At 28.4% G+C, this 22,530-nt stretch overlaps 1 protein-coding gene across 1 annotated transcript; it reads right to left on the bottom strand.

Moving 5' to 3' along the window:
• Positions 1–15,876: 15,876 nt before the first annotated feature.
• LOC108850850 (zinc finger protein ZAT5-like) lies at positions 15,877–17,056 on the bottom strand. The gene has a single exon (XM_057009880.1). It carries the CDS (start codon positions 16,849–16,851, stop codon positions 15,991–15,993), a length of 861 nt encoding a protein of 286 aa, XP_056865860.1. The 5' UTR covers positions 16,852–17,056; the 3' UTR covers positions 15,877–15,990.
• Between the last annotated feature and the right edge of the window lie 5,474 nt (positions 17,057–22,530).

Genomic DNA, 22,530 nt, shown 5'->3' with positions numbered 1-22,530 from the left:
GATCATTCATGTACCACGGATGAAGAATTTTAAGATGGACAGTCTAGTGCGTAGTGTCAGAAAACAACTGTCTTTCACCATTCACATGTATGCAGATGTCCCAGTTTGATTTACAAAATCAGTTTGAGTATGTTTTTAAGTTGATGACAAAAAAACATAATTACAAGGATTAGAGTGAGAAAAATTAATATTAATACATATATAAATAAGTTGAAAGTATATAGTGTTACAGGGTTTCATTATTCATAATCTCAAAATTTAAAGGTTTAAATATTTGTTAAATAGTAAACACTTCAAAATTCGAAAGATAACGTCTTTTAATTTGAAACTGCTCTTAGATATGAATTATTGCTCTCAGTGTTTATAACTTTGACTATTGTTGCTTCATATTTATGTGCAACCTTTGACACCTCATTTGGCGAATAGTGCTTAAAGAAAAGAAAAAAGAGATATAAAAAATCTTGCATGCGGAAGCTTTAGGAGCATCTCCAACGAGCTTCCTAGGGATGAAGAGATAGTTTTTCAACAATCATTTTTTAATTTATTTTATAAAAAATTAGTAATTTACATTCTAATCTTTAATTTTAATAATATTTATCTATTATCATAAAACTTTCAAAAGCTAATAAAACATACTACTTAAAACATATCAAAATAATATATTTTTGACAAAATAAAATACTATATAGGCAAATATACCTATAAATAGTACAAAAATGTTAATAAAATAATTTTAATCGAAATACATTTAAAAATATAATTATAAGTACTAAAATATGATATATAAAAAGTTATTCATACTATTGTAAAACATATACAGTTGCATGAAGTAAAGTAAAAAATAAATAGTGTTTTAAGGAGATGATAATCTGATGGAGTGCAAAAGTCTTAAAAAATGAGTGGATAATGAGCTGTTGGAAATGCTCTAAAAGGGACAATTTTCCTTTTTTTCTTTTCTTTGTTTTCTAGCTTATTTGTTTCATCCTTTTATAAAGGAATTACTTAAAATGGCTGTTGCAGTTTTCCGTCGTAAATCTGGTGCTTTCTTAGTAATAATCATTTTCAAGTTACTGTTAGTTAGCAAAAGAAAAAAGTGACATACTGTTTTTTTTCTTTTCAAAGCAAGTTAGATACTGTTAAAGTATCTAATAAAGTTGTTGGTCAAGACTTTGTCTGTTTCTTTCTACCTAGTGTTTGCGGAAATAAAACAAGGTTTTAACATGATTGATGAATGCTATCTTGTTGATCTAATCCATAATTAAAGTTATGCATATGTAAGTACGAAGGAATTAAAAAAAAGTATGAGGGAATTCAGCTTTTTTTAAACATGGAATTCAGCTTATATCCTTTTTATTTGGCTTAGTTAGATTGATTTAATTCTTATAAGGTTTCCAAAATAAGTTGGTTTATTTTTTATATTTTAGTTTGATTGGAATTCAGTGTGAAAACCAAATAAGATATAAAAATAAGATTTGAAATTGGATAACTCTTTTATGTGAATTTTTACTGGATTGATTAAACTTCCAGATGAAAACTCTTTTGAATTGAACTTTCTAAACAACTCAGTTTATTACTTAGTGCCTGTTTGTTAGAAAAATATACTTTATGGATGGAAAACATATCTTTAGCTGATTTAATATGTTTAGAATGGTAGTGGAGTTTTGACTAGTTTTTGGTAGATGAATTAAGATATAGGAAAATAAAGCATGAAACTAGGGCTGGGCAAAATATCCAAACCCGAAAAACCGAACCGAATCCGATCCACAAAAGTAGCACCGAACCCGAATCAAAATTGATTAAATATCCGAACGGGTTCAAAATTTTGGTATTTAAAAAACCGAAACCAAACCCGATCTGAACCGAAGTATTTCGGGTACCCGAATATATCCGAAATAGATTTATATACTTAAATATATAAATTATTTTTAGATATAATGTATATTAAAAACATTCAAAATATATAAGATATCTTTAAGTTTTCTAAAATACTCAAAAATATATGAAAATAGTAAAAAGTAAATGTTTAAAATAGCTAAAGTATACTAAAAACACCAAAAATAGTTAAATATATATTGACTTTCTATCCAAATATTCAAAGAAAACCAATATATATGTTAAATTTAGGTATTTTGACATATTTATTATTAAAATTTATATGTAATATATTATCTTTCTTATAGATTTTGAAAATTTAAAGTATATAATGAATTTTAAAATTTTAAAAATAATTTGAATGGGTTATCCGAACCAGAACCGAACCCGCAAAGATCCGAACCGAACCCGAACCGACATTTATAAATACCCGAATGGGGCTGAAATCTTTGATCCCGAAAATCCAAAACCCGAATGGACTGAACCGAAACCCGAATGGGTAACCTAACCGAACGTCCATCCCTACATGAAACATTGTATCTCTTTTATTCATTATGTATTTTCTTAAAAGGTATCATCTCTCTTTTAACCTTAAATAGGCCAAGCAAGTTTTTTTTTTTTTGACACTAGGTAAGTCACTAATTACATCATCACATAATTTCTAATTTTTTTTTTTGTAAACTATAATTTCTAATTTTTATTACATATAATGGTCAACTACCTTAAATATATATGATTTTATGAACAATTCCACATATAATAATTCCACGATGAAGTTCCCAAAAATATTTGGATCAACCACGATGGAGATACTTTCTCCGTAGTAGACAGATCACAATGAACAGCTTTGCTTATAGTACTCTGAAACCTCCGATAAATTTTGCATTCTTAGAATTTGCATAATTTGAGATTCAAATCCAAAACTTAGAGGTAAAACCCTTTAAACTTTAACCAATAGGATACAATACTTCCACTAGGCTATGCAAGATTTTTGTTCTACGTTATATATATATATATATATATATATATCATTTATTCATTTATCTATACTTAAGAACAAATAGATAGATAAAATTAGTTTACCTATTTTAATATATTTTATCTATTTAAATAATCTATTGATTTTATTTTAGTTATCGTTTTAGATTTATACATATAGATTAAGAAAATATTTGATTTACATATTTTCGAAATAAAATTATTATTATCTATACTGTATATTTAACCATATTTCAACCAATAAAAATTAAATTAGAAAAATGTTAATATGTTTTGTAATCGAAAATCTATAATGAAACAAAAAATTTACTCTACAATGACAACTAGACTGAAATGGTATCAGGCGATTCGACTCATGTGTGTTAGGAATACATTTAATGTTATCATATGAACTTTTTCTTAAAGAGGCACTACATTTGTAATCAGAATTTAAAATATTTTCTACTAGTATTAGAGGACAACTAAATGACATGTTACCAGATTACATAGTAAATTGTCTGGCCGAAGTTTAAACTTGATTTCCAAACTCATATATATATATATATATATATATATGGGTATGTAATTATGAAGTTCTAAATTTTACGGAATATTCAACCCAAAATATCTAATTTCATATATTTTGGATTGGATTTCTAGTAAAATTTTAGAATTCCGCAGTTATATATATATATATACATATATGTGTTTTTAAAACTCAAGAGAGAAAAATCTCCACTAGACATGCTCTTAGTTTGTAAAGAAACTTGAATTCTGAAAGTGTTTTAGTACATTCTCAAATATTACCTAGCATTAACCACAACTATTTAGACAAACAATTTTTTCACAAGCTATAGTTCAAAATATATATATATATATATATATATATATATGTATGACACATATAGATATAAGTAAACAATTATTAAAATATTATAAAAATGTCTATATTTTTTCTGGACATATTGCTTGTTTACGGATTTGCAGATTATTCAATTATTTTTTCATATTAAACATAAGATACAGTAGAAAATAAAATGTTTCGGTTAGCAACAAACATGACGTTAGGCTAAGATAAAAAAAAGAAATCTAAACTATGTAGTAAAAATATGTTTTGTTCTTAACCATGGGTAGAAAGATTAAGATAGAAACAATATATTTGCTGGACATTCATCAAAAGATCTTTAGAGCTAGATGAGACTTTATAGCTAGTTTTTTCAATAGATTATACACCCAAATAAATAGTTATTTGTTCTTAATGACAACAAAAAGCATTGTATCTGGTTATGCGAATGTTATAATTTTCTTATAACACAATAAGTGACCAACGATGGGATTCGAATAAACTGGAACATGTGTAAGAGACCAGAGAGACATGAGAAGTGGAGTTCCCGTGTCACACATCTCTATCTTTGTTCTTTTGTCCGAAGTCAAATCACTCAATTACATCGTTTTACTTACACATACTAATGCAGTTTTTTTAACAAGAACAAAAAAAGCTATACATAATGATGATAGTTAAGTACTCACTAGCCCCTAAATTTATTTTACTCATTCTGTTTCGAATTAAATGTCGTTTTAGAGTAAAATTTTTGTTTCAAAATAAGTATCGTTTTATGATTTCAATGCAAAATTTATTAACTTTTTATTCTAAGTTAATTTTCTATTGGTTGAAATCTTGTTAGAAATATTGATAATGATATTTTTATCTAGTAAATATACAAACTTAAATATTTTATTAATATATGTGGTAAAATCTAGAACGACAAGTAAAATGAAACGGTAGAAGTATTATTTTGATTAGAAATTTGTGAAATTGATGAAAATCCCACTATGGAGCCACCAAAGCAGAGGTATTTATTATTAGGAACAGGTAGGGTAAATTGGGGAAAAAAATCGGCCTTAATTCAAGATGATGTCTCTTTTTAAGGTTATTTCAACTAAGACACGTTCCCACATGAAACATCTTTTTACATCTCTATGCAAATCACATCTTGTCCCTCATCTCGTTTGGAACATCATCCATCATCTTCACTTATTCCTAAACGTTAAATGAAAAATAACAATAATAGTTTGCTTCCTTTTCTTTCTATCTCATTTTTAACTCGTCTCGAAGTTCTTTTTTTCCATTTTATTTGATTTTTTATAATACTTCTTTAATATTCTGTACCTTAAATATTTTTCAATTAAGTTTTGTGTTTATGAAAAAAAAATTTAATTAAATTTTAAATAAAAGTTCTTATGAAAATTAAAAGTAATTTTAATTTTTAAAACTCGTGTTTTAGCCAGAATATCATATAAATTGGGTAAAAGAGTTATTTACTATGTTCCACACTAAGACTATGTACAATGGTTTCAAGATTTAACACCCTCTATTTCATTTTTTTACATTCCACATCATCTTCTCTTTCTTTCATCTCATCATTCAACACATATTTAACTTTTACCCACTACAATGGTTTTGTTTAATAAAATTTAACACCATATTTTACAAATTAATGATTATTTTTTTAACTATCCAAATTAAATAAACTTAGTCTCTATTGATAGAGAATTTAAAATGATAGATTTTCATATAAAATAAAAATGAATTATTTAATTTATAATAAAATAATTGGTTTTAAAAAACAAAGAAGATATAAAAATGTCAAAGTTTTTTAGAAAAGTAACATGTGTCGTCAGTGGTCCACATTTCCTTCTTATTCAACTAGTTGAATCTTTTCAACACAGTTTAATCCACATCATCAATTTTTATTTTTCAACACTCTTATTGTAGTGATTCAACTGTTGAATTTTTTATTCAACACTCCCATGTAAGTAGTCTAATTTGTTTGCTAGTTAATAGTTACCAATTACCTATTTGTTTTATGCAATTTTGTTTAAATTTTCTTATGTTCACCTAGCTCACTACTGCTATCTAATTTACTTATATTAATTTCTTATTCTCGATTACCCATTTCTTTAATGAAATTTTGTTTAAACCTTCTTATGTTCACCTAGCTCACTACTGCTATCTAATTTAACTTACATTAATCATCTTATCTACAATTTAATTTAACTTCGTCGTTGTGAAACAGTATGGATCATCACCTCTGCCATAGATACACCTGATCTGACCTATCTTTTGTATTGGACAATATTATAACATCTTGATTTATGGTATATGCTAAAAATTTAAAGAATTAATTTGATTATTTATATCACCAGAATGAGTTTATCTTTTAAAATCCATAAAAACTCTATAATTAAGTATACTTGAATTAGAATAATAAACAAATAAGTGAATAATCAATAAATGATGATTCGTGATATCATGTGAATGAAACCAAAATAATTAAAAAGGATTATATGTTAATTGCATGGTCAATAATAAATAAGACTAGTGAACCTCTACAAAATTAACGTATTAGTCGTGTTATGAAATGGAGCTTACAAATTGAGTGAATGGTATAAAAGACTCAGTAATCATAAACGATTGGGCGTTACAACTATTTCCTAAGCTTTTCCAAATTTCTCTAACTTTTATAAATTTTTACTATTTTAGTGATTGATAATAATAACAATAAACATACTCAAACATCTTTTGTATAAAATAATTATGAGAATTTCAATTTACTTGACTGAAAAAACTTCATCAATCGTAATCTAAAACCAAGTAAAAATTGAATAAACTAATTTGTATTTTAAGGAAAAATATTTTACTGTGCTAACTAATAGTTTAAATGGAAATACTATCTAACTCTTGTATAATCTTCGGTTACTTGACTTGGTGTTACGCCCTATCTAACCACATGTGTTATAATTACTTATGAAATCTACAAGTACTAAAATGGAACAAAAGTAACAATCCCCATCACTAGAAATAACTACGCCCAACGGCTCGTTTGGTCAAGCTTATCAACAAAAAACTTTTGAAGTAGACCGATTGCGATAAGACAACTTATACGAGGGCCTGATCAAATGGTTTGTTGGCAAGCTCATAAGGAACTTTCAAAAACCCCCGAAATTTTTCGCTTCTTTGAAAACTCAACAACCTAAATTCTTCGAAATAAACTGATGCATATTATTGCAAATTATATAAATTTAATTTATAGTTAATATAAAAAGTAAAGAATAAAACTGACTAAAATGATTACGGAGTTTGCTCTAAATGTTCCCAAGCAGTGAGATCGAGATAACTTTTAGCTCCACATTTCGACGCCGATAACGCGTTTTCTCACCACTATCACGACTCCTTGTCCTCCTCGTTGGCTATCTTCCGCTTCTTCATCTACATGGTTTTTTCACACTTCTTTCTTTTCTTTTTTGCCGTCTGATCTCTTTTTATTTTTGGAGGAAGAAGATATTGTCGGCTTCATAACAGAAACCTTTGAATAGATCCCTAGAACCAGACCTTTCGGCGACTCTCTCCATCTGGTTAATCTTTCATTGCATACCAGTATTTCTCAACGAACCTTGTAGAACCTAAAATCTACACTCAAGTATTTTGTAGTATTTGTAAGTAAACTAGGGAAGTGACAAAAAATGTAGGCAACGATATCCTTAGAACACAACGATGTAATCGAAATTCGGTAGACAAAAATGGACTTTTATTGATTAAGAGGTCGAGTACAAAGAATAGCTAAGAGATCAACTATAACAAGGAGGTCGATTAAGAACAAGATCTAAAACGAAGTAAGAAAGATGAAAGTGTGTGGTTTGCTCTCTCTCTCTAGGGTTTTTGCTGTGTCTTTAGCATTGATATCATCTCCTTTTTATAGGCTCGACTCCGCTATTCTTGTAACTGCTTCGGCGACCTTCTCGACTTCGGCAACCTCCTTTTCCACTTCGTTGACGTCGCTATGGATTTTTTCCTTTAACGACCTATTTTAAGTATAGCCATTTAGCCTATGTCAAAATTTGGGTCCAACAAACCTTTCATTGTATTCCGTCAGGAATCTTCTCCTTTCATGATGATGTACCTTTTCTCTGCATTGATTCTCTTCAGTGGTTGTGTTGTTCCTTCCGACAAAACGCTTCCGATGGCATTTTTTCCACCGTTGATAACCAACCCATATCCATCACTTTTCTTACTGAGCTAACAATTCTTGTTAGGTTGAATTGGAGATTATATTGTGAATGAGTTTAAGCCCATTATGATTTATGAATACTAGACATGTCCGAATAATGCTAGCCCACCAATCCCATTTTCAAGGATTTGAAACAATCCATTGTGGTATTGTTAGGTTTGGCTAGTATTCTAAAGATTTTTGGTGGATTCAACGACGTATGTAATTTGCTCATAATGCCATATTTATTTTATGAAGAATTTACCAGCAGGTTCACTAGATATGGTTTCTTTTCCTTCATACATTATTTCTATGAAGAAAAGTTTTCTCAGATTCTTTAATAGTTTCATTTTACTTACCGGGTTTTCACTTTGTATAGCAATATATACAAAAACAGAAAATGGAATCAAGACTACTTTGGTTTTCTCTATAGGTGAGGGCTGAATGTAGACGTCATGACTATATGTAACTAACTTTCAGCTGTCCGACTTTGTTATGAAGATTTTTTTTGATGTATTCAAAATTGTTTCGAGTTTGCTGTTATCTTTTTATGAAAATTTAATGTGATTTAACTTTTTTTGTTATTGTTTGTGTTTATTATAAAAGAGGATGGTTAGTTCTATCAAATCTGTTGTATTCAAAAAGTTGAATTTTAAGGAAAGTTGTGCTTAAGAAGTATAAAACTGACCAAACAATAGTTTTATATAAATTATAGAAACCATAAATACATCTCAAAATAACTTCTAAACATGCTGTAAACAGCATAATAATAAATTCCTATGAGTTTCTATATCAAAATTAATCAACAATGACAGAAATAATTAGTGACAGTCATACACTAAATTATGCTTTAACTTATATCTAATACAGATTTGTCGTAGTATACAAAGTACTACAGTTTTATCATGATTGTTTGTTTGTTTTATAAAATTACTATTATTTAACAAAAAATTATGATTTGGGCAGAATTTATGTATTTTAAAATTTTGTACATACTTTATATTTAAATATATTTCAGTTAACTTGTTTATTTAATCTTCTTCAATGGTTTTCACATTAGGTAATTTTGTTGTAAAAATAAAAATATGTTTTTAATCTGGTTTATATTAAATATATATTTACATGTTTAATAGAATAATCCATAAAAACGGCAATCATAAAAACGACTAAATTATTTTTAATACAGATTTTTTTTCTAATTTAACACATAACTAGAGCATGATCCCCACGTCCGTGCGGGTTTGGTTTTGACGTTTTTATAAATTATTTAATAACATTTTTAAACATATAAGTCAAACTTTAAGCTCTTACGAATTAATCTCTAATCTCACATGTTAATCTAATATATCTTTATATATAAAGTAGGCTTTTTTATCTCATTGGAGAAAAAAATATCATGTGGCATTTTCTTTAACCATTAAAACATTTTCTCAATTTATATTTAATGGGTTTTAATTGGTGTTAATTGTGAAAGGCATTGAATTTTTAAACTTTATTTCATAAATGTCCACGAGTTTATAACAGTATTTTGAATCCGATCCGGATCCGCGGTTGAACCGGTAGATTTGGTGACCCAATGTAAATCAGATTTTTTTTTGTCAGCAAAATTTAATTCATATTAATCGGATTTAGGTTTTGTAAAAAATCCAAAATTTAAGAACCAAAGAAAAAATATTTGATGGAATTGTAGTATTTTATAAAACTATTATTTTGATGTTTAAAAAACATTTTAAAATATTAACTTTAGTTTTTATATATTTATTTTCATTGCTAATATATTATTATATAATAAATTTAATTCATATTAATCAGCGGTTGATCATTTGACTCAACGACCCGGTAAATCGTCTGGTTTAGTATCCGAATCAAATTTCAAAACATTGCTTCACAGAGTTTCTTAGAATTTGATGTTGACGATGGAGAATAGGACCTCTACGATTCTTCTTCTTTAACACAATTGACGTAACCGTTCATGAATCCAGAAATCCCACTCATCCCACTCTCTCATATTGAATATTTATTTAATTCATGCTTCCTTAGCTTCATTGCCTATGTATAGACGGTGTGAGAGCTCGGGTGGAAATCCCTTTACTTTTTCCATTTCAGATCATGTCGAAGTCCCAGTTTCATTGTTCATAGTTAAAGACAAGCCGGTATAGAGATGTTGTTAAGACTAGGATACAACAATTTTGGCAAGCCTGGAATGTTAAGAAAGAGGCAAGCTGTTGGGGTTGATATGTTGTTGCTTGATGGAAAGGTAAGAAGATTTGGTGAAATATTCCACTCCGGTTAAAACAGAATCTATACTATTATTTGCGAAGTAATTTTTCGCAACGGAGCTCTCACGTTAAAAGTTAGACTGGCTAAATACGATAATACCCTTAATGATTTTATATATAATTTATTATAAAATTAAAAACGAAATATATGTTAATAATATTATATTTATATGTTATGTTATATTAGATTATAAATTAATATTGTCAAAGTTATAAAGATAATTCTTATATATATTGTGTTGTTATCTGAAAGTAATATTTAAAAAAAAAATCAAAAAGGAATTTTAAGTTAATAATATTATATTTATATGTTATGTTAGATTATAAATTAATACTGTCAAAATTATAAATATGATTCTTATATATATTGTGTTGTTATCTGAAAGTAATATTTAAAAAAAAATTAAAGTTAAAAACGAATTTTAAGTTAATAGTATAGATTTATATGTTATATTAGATTATAAATTAATACTGTCAAAATTATAAATATAATTCTTATATATATTTTGTTGTTATCTGAAAGTAATATTTTAAAAAAAAATTAAAGTTAAAAACGAATTTTAAGTTAATAGTATAGATTTGTATGCTATATTAGATTATAAATTAATATTGTCAAAAATAAAAAATAATTCTTACATATATTAAGTTGTTATCTAATAATAATATTTTTTAATTTTAAAATTTGAAGTTAATAATATTATATTTATATGTTATATTAGATTATAAATTAATATTGTCAAAAAGATAATTCTTATATATATTGTGTTGTTATCTGAAAATAATATTTTTGAAATTATAAAAGTTAAAATTAACATATAAAGCTATTTAAAATTAGATACTATTCAATCAAAAACATTTGTATAAGTTTATTTTCTAAAATATTTCAAATATGTGAGTGTTTTAAAATTCCAACACAATAATAAAAGTATATATTTTTATGAATTTTTTATCATACATAAAAATGATGTTTAATTAATTTTTTGATAACATAAATAATAATTTATTATTATAATTGTAAATTAATAAATATTTGAAATAAAATTATGCCCGCATGTGCGGGTAAACCACCTAGTTTGTTTTATATTATAACAAAATTAATATAAAAAATAAATTTATGTTTCTTATTTTAAAATACATATTTTTAGAGGCCTTCAAACTAAACTAACACATACAACTCGCATCTCCATATTTAAAAAATAAACTTGGTAATCTAAAAAGTATATATTAATACTCATCAATTAGTTTACCAAAAATTGATACTTCACCCTTATTTTTTTTATAAAATTTATAAAATATGAAACTTATTCTATCTTTCTATTCTTTGAACTACATATATTAGTACAAGTTTAATAGGTCATAAGTATTCTAATAATTAATAATATAAGTATGTTCTCTAAATAAAATGTCAACTTTGCTTTATTTCTAACTAAATTAACTTTGTTACGACTATCAGCTTTTTATTCTATTTTTGTTAAATCAATTAGTAACAGCCACTTATGTTATTTCTCTTTGAACTAAACAATTTCAAACAAATTAATATACTACGTTCGTTAATCACTATCAAAAATATTAGAAAAAATATCAGTTTCTTTTAACATATTTTCATTTTCATATTTTTAACATATTTTCTTTACTAAGATCATATAATAAATTATAAATTCATGTAAGAATAAAACATACACACCCGACGCGTAGCGCCGGAAAACCACTAGTGTTTCAATAATATTAACCTTGTTTAGTATATGTTTTACCAAACATAGTTAACAAAAGTTCTTAACTCGTGCACTTTAAGAATTATTGATATATTGGACTCGTTGATCGGTAAAACAAATATATCAGTTTAGTACTTGTTGTTCTGTACTCAAAAGGAATTTTTTATTTTTTTGCTAAAATATGTTAATATCATTGGAAAATGAAAGAGGAGAATGAATAGTAAAAACCTAAGAAAGAAAACTAAATTTGACAAAACGACTTCTCTCTAGAAATCACTCTCCCTTCTCTCTAGAGAACAGCTTCCGCGACTTGTGTCTTCGGCCGGCAGTTTTGGCTTCCCTAGCCACCGCCGGTCCGGCAAAAAGCTTTCATTTTTCCTGTTTGTTTTTTTCTTTCAGCTTTAGGTGCAGTTTGATTAGATATCAATCCGTTTTTCTTCTCTGCTCCCGGCCATGCATCATCTTCTCCGATGGTGGTCCGGCGTCTGTTTTCTGGGACTGTACCGTCTCCACTGTGGTAGTGGTCGCCAGCAAATGACTCCCGTGGAAGTGATTGGGCTGTGTACAAGGTGGTTTCGTTGTGGTGTTTGGTGGCCGAATTCGGGAGAGCTCTTGGCGAAGGCGAGGGAAGCTCCTTGAAGGTTGGGCCTTTCTGTGGAGACTCCGCTTCCTTTACCTCCGATACTGTTGTCGGTGGTCCTGGTTTAGTCCCCCGGTGGTTCCGGTGGTGGTTCTTTGTGACGATTCAGCGTAGACTTCTGCATGGGATGGAAGTGGTGATTCACGATCCCGACGTGATTCGGGTTTCTGTTCCGGTGGCGACCTCCGGCTCGTAGAGATGACGAAGCCTCCTCCGTTAACACGCGTCTTCTCGTTGTTGTGGTTGCAATACGTGGTCTGTGGGTTGGCGGTGCGAGTTTTTAGGCTTCGAATTTCTGTTTGGGCTGGTTGGTTTGTAGATTTTCGGTTTTAGTTTGGGCCATTTATGGACCTTGTAATATTATTTCCTTTTAATAATATTCTAGATGGTAAAAAAAAAATAGTAAAAACCTAAGCCAACGGAATCTTTGGCAAAAATATATAAAAAACAGGGGATGACTGTTTGGAAACAGAGCAACTACAGCATAGGGCAACTACAAGTCTACAACACGTTAAAACAGAGGGGATTATCTAATCCAAGCGGCCATGAGGCGGTGATAGCATCTTCTATGTCGTCTACCCATGAGGCGGTGATAGCATCTTCTATGTCGTCTACCATGGATGGCGTTAAGGGCATCTTTATCAATGCTGCTCGGGGAAGTCTCTAAGTTAAAGAACTTTGTTTTTTTTTTGTGGGGATACGGTAAAGAATGTCTCTTAGTTAAGAGATTTTCTCTTCTCTTTCCTCTTCGGTCCCTACTTTTCGTGGTCTCCTCTCTTCTTAAAGAACTTTCCGAATCCCACCAATACTTATGCTCTAAGAGCATTCGCATCGGCGATACGGTCACGAGATCATGGGAGGGAGTTTTTTATTATAATTTTTTTAACTTTTTCTGTTTACTTTTTTTTCAAAAAAAAAAAAGAGGATTAATCGCGGACTACCACGTGTCATAGGATCGCACAACAGTTGATGAACCGGTTCACGCGGAAGGGGCAGGACGAGCTGAGGTCTTGGCTTTTGATTATTTTAACATTTTTTTTTCGAAAAACGCGCGATCCCATTTGATGAACCTCCGATGCGGATGCTCTAAGGATCTTCCTATCAAGAATCTTAAAAAGCGCTCCCGCAAAAAAAAAAACTTATTGCTCTGTACTCATGTAGTTTTTCTTTTTTCTGTAAACTAACTCATGTAGTTTCTTTTTGCTTAGTACCTTGGTGATTTGGAGAATGAAAGCGAAGGAAATGACATTCAGATTATTATTAGTTTTATACATTGTAGGCTTGGAGCTCTACAAGCTTTTCACTAATCTGTAAAATAAATTCGTAGAAATATAGCTTAATTGACAAAATAACATCGTGAGAGAACAAGAATATGTTAATACATTTTATTTCAACCAATAAACATTGAATCGTAAATGCAATTGTAAGAAAAGAATTATTAGGGGGAGCATTGGAAGCAAGGAGTGAAGCGGTGAGTGAATCTTGTGACTGTTTCTGCTGTCACTGTTTATCTTTTCCTTTTTCTAATTATTAGTTTTGCTTTTCTTTTCTACTTTCTGTTCGGTTATAATAATTGTTAATCCGTTATAAACTTATAACTGATTCAAATAATTCGTATATGATAAATGGTACTTGTGATGACCAACAAAAACAACCCCAAACCAAAGAGGAACCTAATACACGTCTATTAGTTGTGGTGGTCATTCTCCTGCCAAACCCTAAGCCGGTCACCACGTCCACCTCGTGTCCACTACCTTTCTATTTTTTTTTTTTTTGAAAAAAAACACTACCTTTCTATTTCATAAATTCATTTTGTGTGTATATAACATTTTCCTGATTATTTAAACAATTTATATATGTGGATTCAAACGCTATGTTAGTATGTTTGCCTAATTACAAATTGTTTTGTTATGAAAAGGGGAAGCTGGAAAAATAGTATTGTTCATCATAGCATAAATTCAAAAATGAGTCATTATTATTTTTATTCATCACTAAATGACTATTTTAATAATACATTAGACTCTGATCCGCCGATATTTATTTTCAGTATTTAATTTGTGTTTATACTAAATATTTTATTCGTGTTAGGTATTTGATTTAATATAACATTATGAAAGATAACAGTTTTGAAATTACATCAAGTAAATTTTTATTTCGTCTTACCGTAAATTTTATCACCAATATTGGGTACTATATAAATAAATCCACCATTTATTTAATTAGACTTATGTATACCATATATAGAAAAAAAATAGATTTTAAAATATTCTTTAATTGATATTTTGCAGGCTTATAGATTTTAACTAATAATGGTCAATTAAAATTAAGGAGTGACATGTCTTGTAAATAACAAAATAAACCAAGGTAATACATTGTTGCCTAATTTTTGGTAAAATTAAAATAATTTGCTTATTGGAAAAATTAAAATAAGGAATACTTATTAGTGAACTGGAAAAGACAATTATAATTAGTTGTAGTTAATTTTTTTACTTCAGTAGGATTCTAATGTAAATAAGTTGAAAAACTAAGGGGTAATTTATTCTGATACTTCTTTTTAATAATATATATTGTGACTGAGTTAATCATAACATGATTCTTAAACTAATTTTAGAATCTCTAAAAAGAGGTTTATTTTGTACTTTTGTCAAATAATTTTAGGTGACTAACATAAGAATATGATTGCAAATGCCATTTAGTTTATGAAAGTATATATACCATAAAATTATGAAATGGGAATGATAGAATATAGCATTGGTTCTTATGCATAATGTCATAACAGGGACATCAATTTTTATAAAATAAATAAATAGTTGATATATTTTAAAGTAGCTTTATTATAAATTATAACTCTAATATCAAATAAAAATCAAGATTTATTAAATATTATTTTCAACTAAAACGTCCAGAGTGCCTTATATGCATGTTATAAGGTTTTACTGCCTCTATTTCTCTATATTGTTTATGTTCTATAAAAATTTATGCCATTTTGTTTGAAGTAGCAGAACACAATATAGCGTTTAGCTGCGTAATCGTGGGGAAAGAGGCGTCTACAAGCAATACAATGCTTGGTTCACATGTTAGAAAAAAAACTCATAATTTGTATTTTAGTTTAAAAGATTAATAAAATATACCTTAAAAAGAGGGAAAGAAAAGATGCCTTGGAAGTCACTTGCTTTTCGTGAATGAAAGGCAACCATGAAAACAAACCACTTGCTTACTCAAGCTATTCTTACTTCAACAAGTAGATCATCTAACTATCACACAACCCTTTACTTAACTCCTACTATTATTCCTTCTTTTCCATTATAACTTGTACATTTCATTTTCCTCCTATTAAAAAAATCAACTGATATTATGATTCAATATTTTTTTGAAAATAACTCCAATTCATCAACAATATAGTAATAGAAGAAGAATTCACAAATATGTTATCATGTAACTATGCATTTAACTTCAAACAACTAGTAATGACAATCTATTAACGCTGGTGTAGTTGAGAACACTATCCCTTGAAACTTTGACTCTCTTAGATCATCATCTGGTGCAGGTAGATTAAGATCCAATGGTAAGTATTTCCTCTGTTCAATGGAAGAGCTCAAATTCTCAGTCTCATCCTCTGTACTGTTTCTGCTAACTTCCATGGTAGCGACAGGTATTACCGCAGTGGTGGCTGTCCTGTGCCGCCTCATGTGGCCGCCGAGGGCTTGTCCCGAAGCGAACTCAGAACCGCAGATCGAACACTCATGTACTTTGTTTGCCTTGGCGATGATGATGTTACTTGACTGCGAAGCTAGTGCTGAACCAAAAACTCTGAAATTACCTTTTTGCCCTTCCACTAACCCACTAGACTTGGTCAACATCAGGGGTAGTTTGGTCTTTTCCTCTATCGACGCTCTAGGCTTCTTGTGGCTCGCCCTGTGTCCACCGAGAGCTTGGAACGACGAGAACGTCCGGTTGCACGTTTTACACTCGTAGACATAGAAACTCGAATTCTCTGCCGAAGAAAGAACTTTGCCGGTTTTTCTAGAATTCTTGAGATCCGGAGATAGAGCCGCTCCGCGCGCAAGCATGATGAGACAAACAGCCATGTCTTCCTCTTCTTCGGTACAATCAGTTGTGGTTACTGGAGATGAAACCGCCGAGTTGTATTCATCGGGAACTGTTCTTCCTCCGCTGCCATCCTCGGCCGATGAGCTTGTGGAGGTGATGGTGGTAGCCGCCTTCACAAAAAAGGCCGACGAAGTTGATCTCTGTCGCTTCGTACGCTTACCCTTTATGATTTGCGTCTGGTCATTACCAACGTCATGATCTTGACTCATCATGATTATTAACTCTGAATATAGTAACAAGAGAAGACAGCCCGATTCAAGAACTCAATCAAGAAACAAACCTAATTTCAAGAAATTTCGAAATTACGATAAGAAGAAATTAGTTTTTCTCTGGGTGTTTATTATGTGGAGTGAACTAACAAGAGAGAGAAGAGAGGCAGTGTGGGAGACGATGGTGGGGCTGCTTATATTTTTATATACAAAGGGAGAGGTTATAAGGTTGGTGGTTGTTAATCTTTTTGGTTTACTCCACGAAATTTTTTGCACATATCGATTCACTTTACATTATTTATAATTTTTCCAAAACAACCATTTTGACGGTTCACTCTGCAGTACATATGACCTGACACTTCTGCATTTTCTCTGCCAAATTCCTTCAGAAATGAAATCAACTAAATTTGTATTAATGATGTCAAAATAAATTAAATTTATGTCCCTTTTTCTTCTTTCTAGTTTATGTTTTGTTGTATCTACTTTTCTGTAACAAGTTGTATCTACTTTTAATCCATATCTTCTAAATGCTATCTTCACCTAGGTCTATGTACCAGAAGTCAACCCTTCATGACGTTTATTGTTATTAGTATTAGACAGCTTCTTCTAATTCATATGTTCAAAGAACAAGCATATTTATATTATTGCTTCGATTAATCAAATTGTTAGATCTTGAATCATTCTTATTTGTATAACTAACAGAGATGTATTATTATGCTTAATTTTGTTCAAATAAAAACATATTATTTAAATTTTATTCAAAGCAAAAAAAAAGTAGAAAATAAAAAGGAAAGTGAAACCCGTGAAGGGTTAAGCACTGAATTAGGCAAAGGTTCATTAGTAGTGTTGAGTGGTACTTAGGCCACCAATTCACGTTTTTTCTTATGTTAGTGAACATTCAGTTCTATCAACAAACAAAGGTTTTACTTTCAAAAAAAAAAAGTTTTACTTTCACGCACTTTAGATCCTGGTCATCAAATCGACGCTTTCAATGAAAACTGAAAATGGATAGAACTACACACAAAAATGTTCACGACAGCATATAATTAGTATATATATATATACGTATTGTTAATGGTTGTGACGACTACATAAAAACCTCTGATTAGTTGTTTTATATATAAGACTATCATGAAAATAATGATTCGTAGAAATAAGACGGATCATAATTATAGGAGGGGACATGCAGTGGCCGGTGTTTATAGGATTAGGTGCATTCATCGGTGGCATGTTAGGCTAAGAAAAATTGTAAGCATAGTCTTTGTTGTGGCGAAGAGTCAAAAACCACCACTTTTATTTTATTCTTCTTATTTTAATGATAACTAAATTATTACTATATTGATTAGATAGTTGAAAGCTAGTGATCAACTCGGTACCTTATGACTTCATACAGTTGCCCGTAAAGTAGGCATATATATGTGTAGATGAAAACTTAGAACATATTAGAAATAAAATAAAATAAAGTAAGAAACTCGAATACTTTTGATGTTTCGGAGAAAATTCGATTATTCTTGATAATTTGAAACAAAAAAAAAATCTAATATAATTTAGTATTGGTGGTTGAACTATAATTGTGAAATATTTTTTATTTGTTCTAGAAAAGAGTTTAAATACTGTGCTAGTCATTGTAGACGTTTAAATTGGCATAAATATCCAACTTTATGTAAAACATATATATACATGGTTTCAGAACTCATATATATTGAATTACTGTGCCTAATCAAATTAATAAAGGAATGACTAGGTTTCTTTCTGTTAAGGACCTTGTGATCAAGTGGTATTGAGACATATTTGGAATGCCAACATGTTTTGGGTTCGATTAACTTATTACATAAAATTAAATCATATTATTTTTAGAAACCTACACAGATATAGACTTCTGCTTACGGTTAATTTGTTTGTCCAAAAAGAAAATTTGGAACTTTATGTAGCTTTTCATAATATCTCTAATGGTTCAGAAGATCTCTAAGTAGTAAAATCATTTTTTAAACCAAAAGATGATTTTAATATTTAAAATATATAATCTACTGAAACTTGTAATTGGTGATTTGTATAAGTATCGCTGATTCATTATTAAAAAGTATGCGTGGACTGTATAAAAAATATATTTGTTAAATACTATTCTCTCTATTTTTGAATAAGTGTCATCTTAACATTTTTCACACAAATTAAGAAAGTGACGAAAATATATGTAAGTTATTAATTATACATCTTTAACCAATAGTATTTGATATAAATAAAATTATTTATAAAATCAAAGCAGTTTGCAATTAATTTCAACTGAAATTAGATATAATTTATATTGGAATTATAAAATGATATTTTTGTGTAACAAAAAAAAAATGTTAGAATAACTCTTGTTATGAAACAGATAGAGTAATTCTTGGTATTTTCTCCATTCAAATTGGGGGACATATTTGGGAGGGGGGGGGGGGGGGGAGTAGTTCTAAGAACTTCTAACTGGATAAGAAATCTCAAGTGGACATATACAATGCAATTTTGGGGCTAAGGAGAGGTAATGTGTGGGATGCAAGTCCTTTACATACACAAAAGTTTTGTGACAAAACACATCGCTTCCTTTTTTCACCGGAATATTTTGCTAATTTCATGCAACACTTTTGACTTTACATAGGGATTGCTGTTTCTATATACTACTAATATTTATGCAACTGTATATGGCATATCTATATCGATGTATGTGTCAGTGTTACCAACTTGTCACTGGAATATGCCAATCAAATGACCACGGTCCGCATTATATATAAATATATTTTAATATATTTTATTTACTCTTCACAATATTAAATGGTAACTCTTGCTAGGAAATGTATTAGTAAGTATAAAATAAATGCTACCATCAAGCTATGTATATAAAAAAGACCTAGTCCTTTTCTTTATTAATTCGATTAGGCACAATAATTCAATAACACGATAAAATGATTGGAAGAGGTTACTCTTAATAACGTTGGGCTATTTCAAACCTTATTGTCTTGTACTTGAAGTGGCCCTCGCATCCTTTGCAGAACAGTTTAATACACAAACACACACATGGCTTTCATATACAACTCAATACTATTTATTTAGTAGTATAATAATCAAAACTAAGGTAGTACATGGTGGCACAAAAATTTGCATAATTCAATTATTAACCGTGTCATGTTACCATTCACACTTAACTTTCTTAATTAAGGATGTAAAATAATTTATATGTGTGTTTTTCAAACAGGATAACTAATGAAATGTACTTCTCTTTACAAGTATCACTAGATGGTTTCCATCAATTCCGCAGATAAAAATATTGTATAAAATTATGTATTATTTAATATTTTTATAATTTAAATAGTAATCATAAGTATTAAAAACAACCTTAACTTTAATTAGTTTAGAAAAATGAAAGTTTTTGGTATTATAAAATCTTAGAAGAGTTTTGAAATATAGTAATAATTCTATAATTTTAATCTAATCCAAAAATATTTTTATGACATAATTTTTTATTTATATAAAACGAAAAATTAATGAAAAAAACGTTATTTTATAACACTTTCTAATCTTCTCATTATTTTGTCTACTAGCTATGTTATTTTTCTTAGATGCAAAATAGTTACAAATTTTCATAACTTTTTCAAATCACAGATCACTCTTTCTCACACATTTTTATTTAGTATTTAACATAAAAATCACAATTGGTTAACCAAAAAAAAACCATCTGTAAATTCTCTCCAATCATACTATCTTATCAATCATTAAATCAGTTACAGAATTTTCATTAAAAATAATTAAAATTTAGATATCTTTTAAAGTAATATTTTCATTTATTTTAAGTGACTTTAATACATACCTGTTTTGAATGAATTCTGATTAACTAACATTTTTTTTTGAAACACTCATTGTCATAATCAAAATGTTACAAAGAGGATCAGGAGAAATCCTATGAGATCAGGAGAAATCCTATGAGATTACAAGGTTTAAAACAGACAAGACAAAGCAATCTTAAACGTAAAGAAGACTAAGTAACTATATATCACAAGTAATAGTATCTAAATCTTTAAATAAAAGTAATATTGTTGTTATTCTAGAAATATATATTTATACTAATGTGAGATTCAATAATTTTATTACATCAAAATAACAACAGGTTTCTATTTGTATAAAATTTGTTAGTAATTTGTTATGATACATTGTAAGAGTTTATTATACCGCAAAAATACATATCATTTAAATAATTTTATTTTACTTTCAATTTACATTATATTTTTATCGTCGACCTTAAATTCTTTAGAATTGATCATTTATGTACATCTTCCTTACTTAATTTTTTCGTGTTGAAAAAACACATAAAACTAATTAGTTCACCGTTATAGTAATACGTACAATACATGTATATCCGTGAACAGATTAAAAATGACGTACATAAAATTATAAAATAACCAAGAATAAAACAAACAAGTTTTACTATTCTAGACTCGTTTTTTATTTATGTTTCATTTCTTTTTCTGTTAAAATAAGCATGTCAAATTTATAATCAAAAATATATCAATTATATTATATAACATTAATTATACAAAATAATATTAATTATATTAATATAATATTAAGTATATTAATATAATATTAATTCTAGTCTCATACTAATATAATGTTTCAACTTTTTTAATTTTATATTATAAGAATTTTTTTATTTATTAATATTATTTAAAATGACCTACCATATATAATTTTATTATAATAAAATATATATGAATTGTATTAGTAGATAATTAAATTTAGGATCATATAAATATAATGTTCTGATTTTTATTTTATATTAAAATAAACTTTTTGATTGATTAATATTATTATAAAAGCTTTACCATATAATTTTCTGTTTTTAAATATATAAATAATTTAATTATTTCTGAAAGCGATAATTTAACTATAATAACAAAATTTGTCACTGAAAATGACTAGTTTTTTAAATTGTATATTTGACTGTCTTACATTCATTTGACTCTTTATATATATAGTGACTAAGTTTAAAAAATATTATTAGGTTTATGTTTATTAGTTTTCTACAATCTATGATTTATTGTATCCACTATTATTAATAAAATATTTTATATAGTCATTTTTATAATTTCATATGTATTTATATGTATATTATTAATTTCTATAATGTAACATATGATATTTAATTTGTCTATTAATAAATTATGTTAATTTATCTATATTTAAGATGCTTAATTATTTTGTTGGTAACATAAATTAGATTAAGTAATTCAAGGATTAGTTTTCTATTAAAAGTTTAGTTAAAAATAAAATTTAAATACCAACAATCATTTGTGCAGATTCCTCAAACTGGTCCCAATTCTGGTCACATAAGCAAAAATCTATTAAAGTGGCTTCCCTATTAAAAAACTAGGTAGATGGCCATGATTTTGCGGATTTAAATGTTCTATAACGATGTATTTATTATAATTTGTATAAGTAAAGATGCTAAACATTCCGGTTTTGAAACCTACCAAACTCAGATATATATGTTTGTATGGCCAGGCGAAATGAATATCTAATAACGATTATGAGCAACCGGATTTTTGTGACGTCGATAGACAGACTCCAAAAACTTAATCGGTTGGACATCGATCCGCTTGACATCTCTAAATTATAAAAAAAAAGTTATATATCCAGTGGTAGTGGTCGACTTCC

The sequence above is a fragment of the Raphanus sativus genome, chromosome 4 (assembly GCF_000801105.2).
Source record: "Raphanus sativus cultivar WK10039 chromosome 4, ASM80110v3, whole genome shotgun sequence".
In the NCBI taxonomy this organism is placed as follows: Eukaryota; Viridiplantae; Streptophyta; class Magnoliopsida; order Brassicales; family Brassicaceae; genus Raphanus; species Raphanus sativus.
This window is presented reverse-complemented; position numbering and strand designations above follow the sequence as displayed.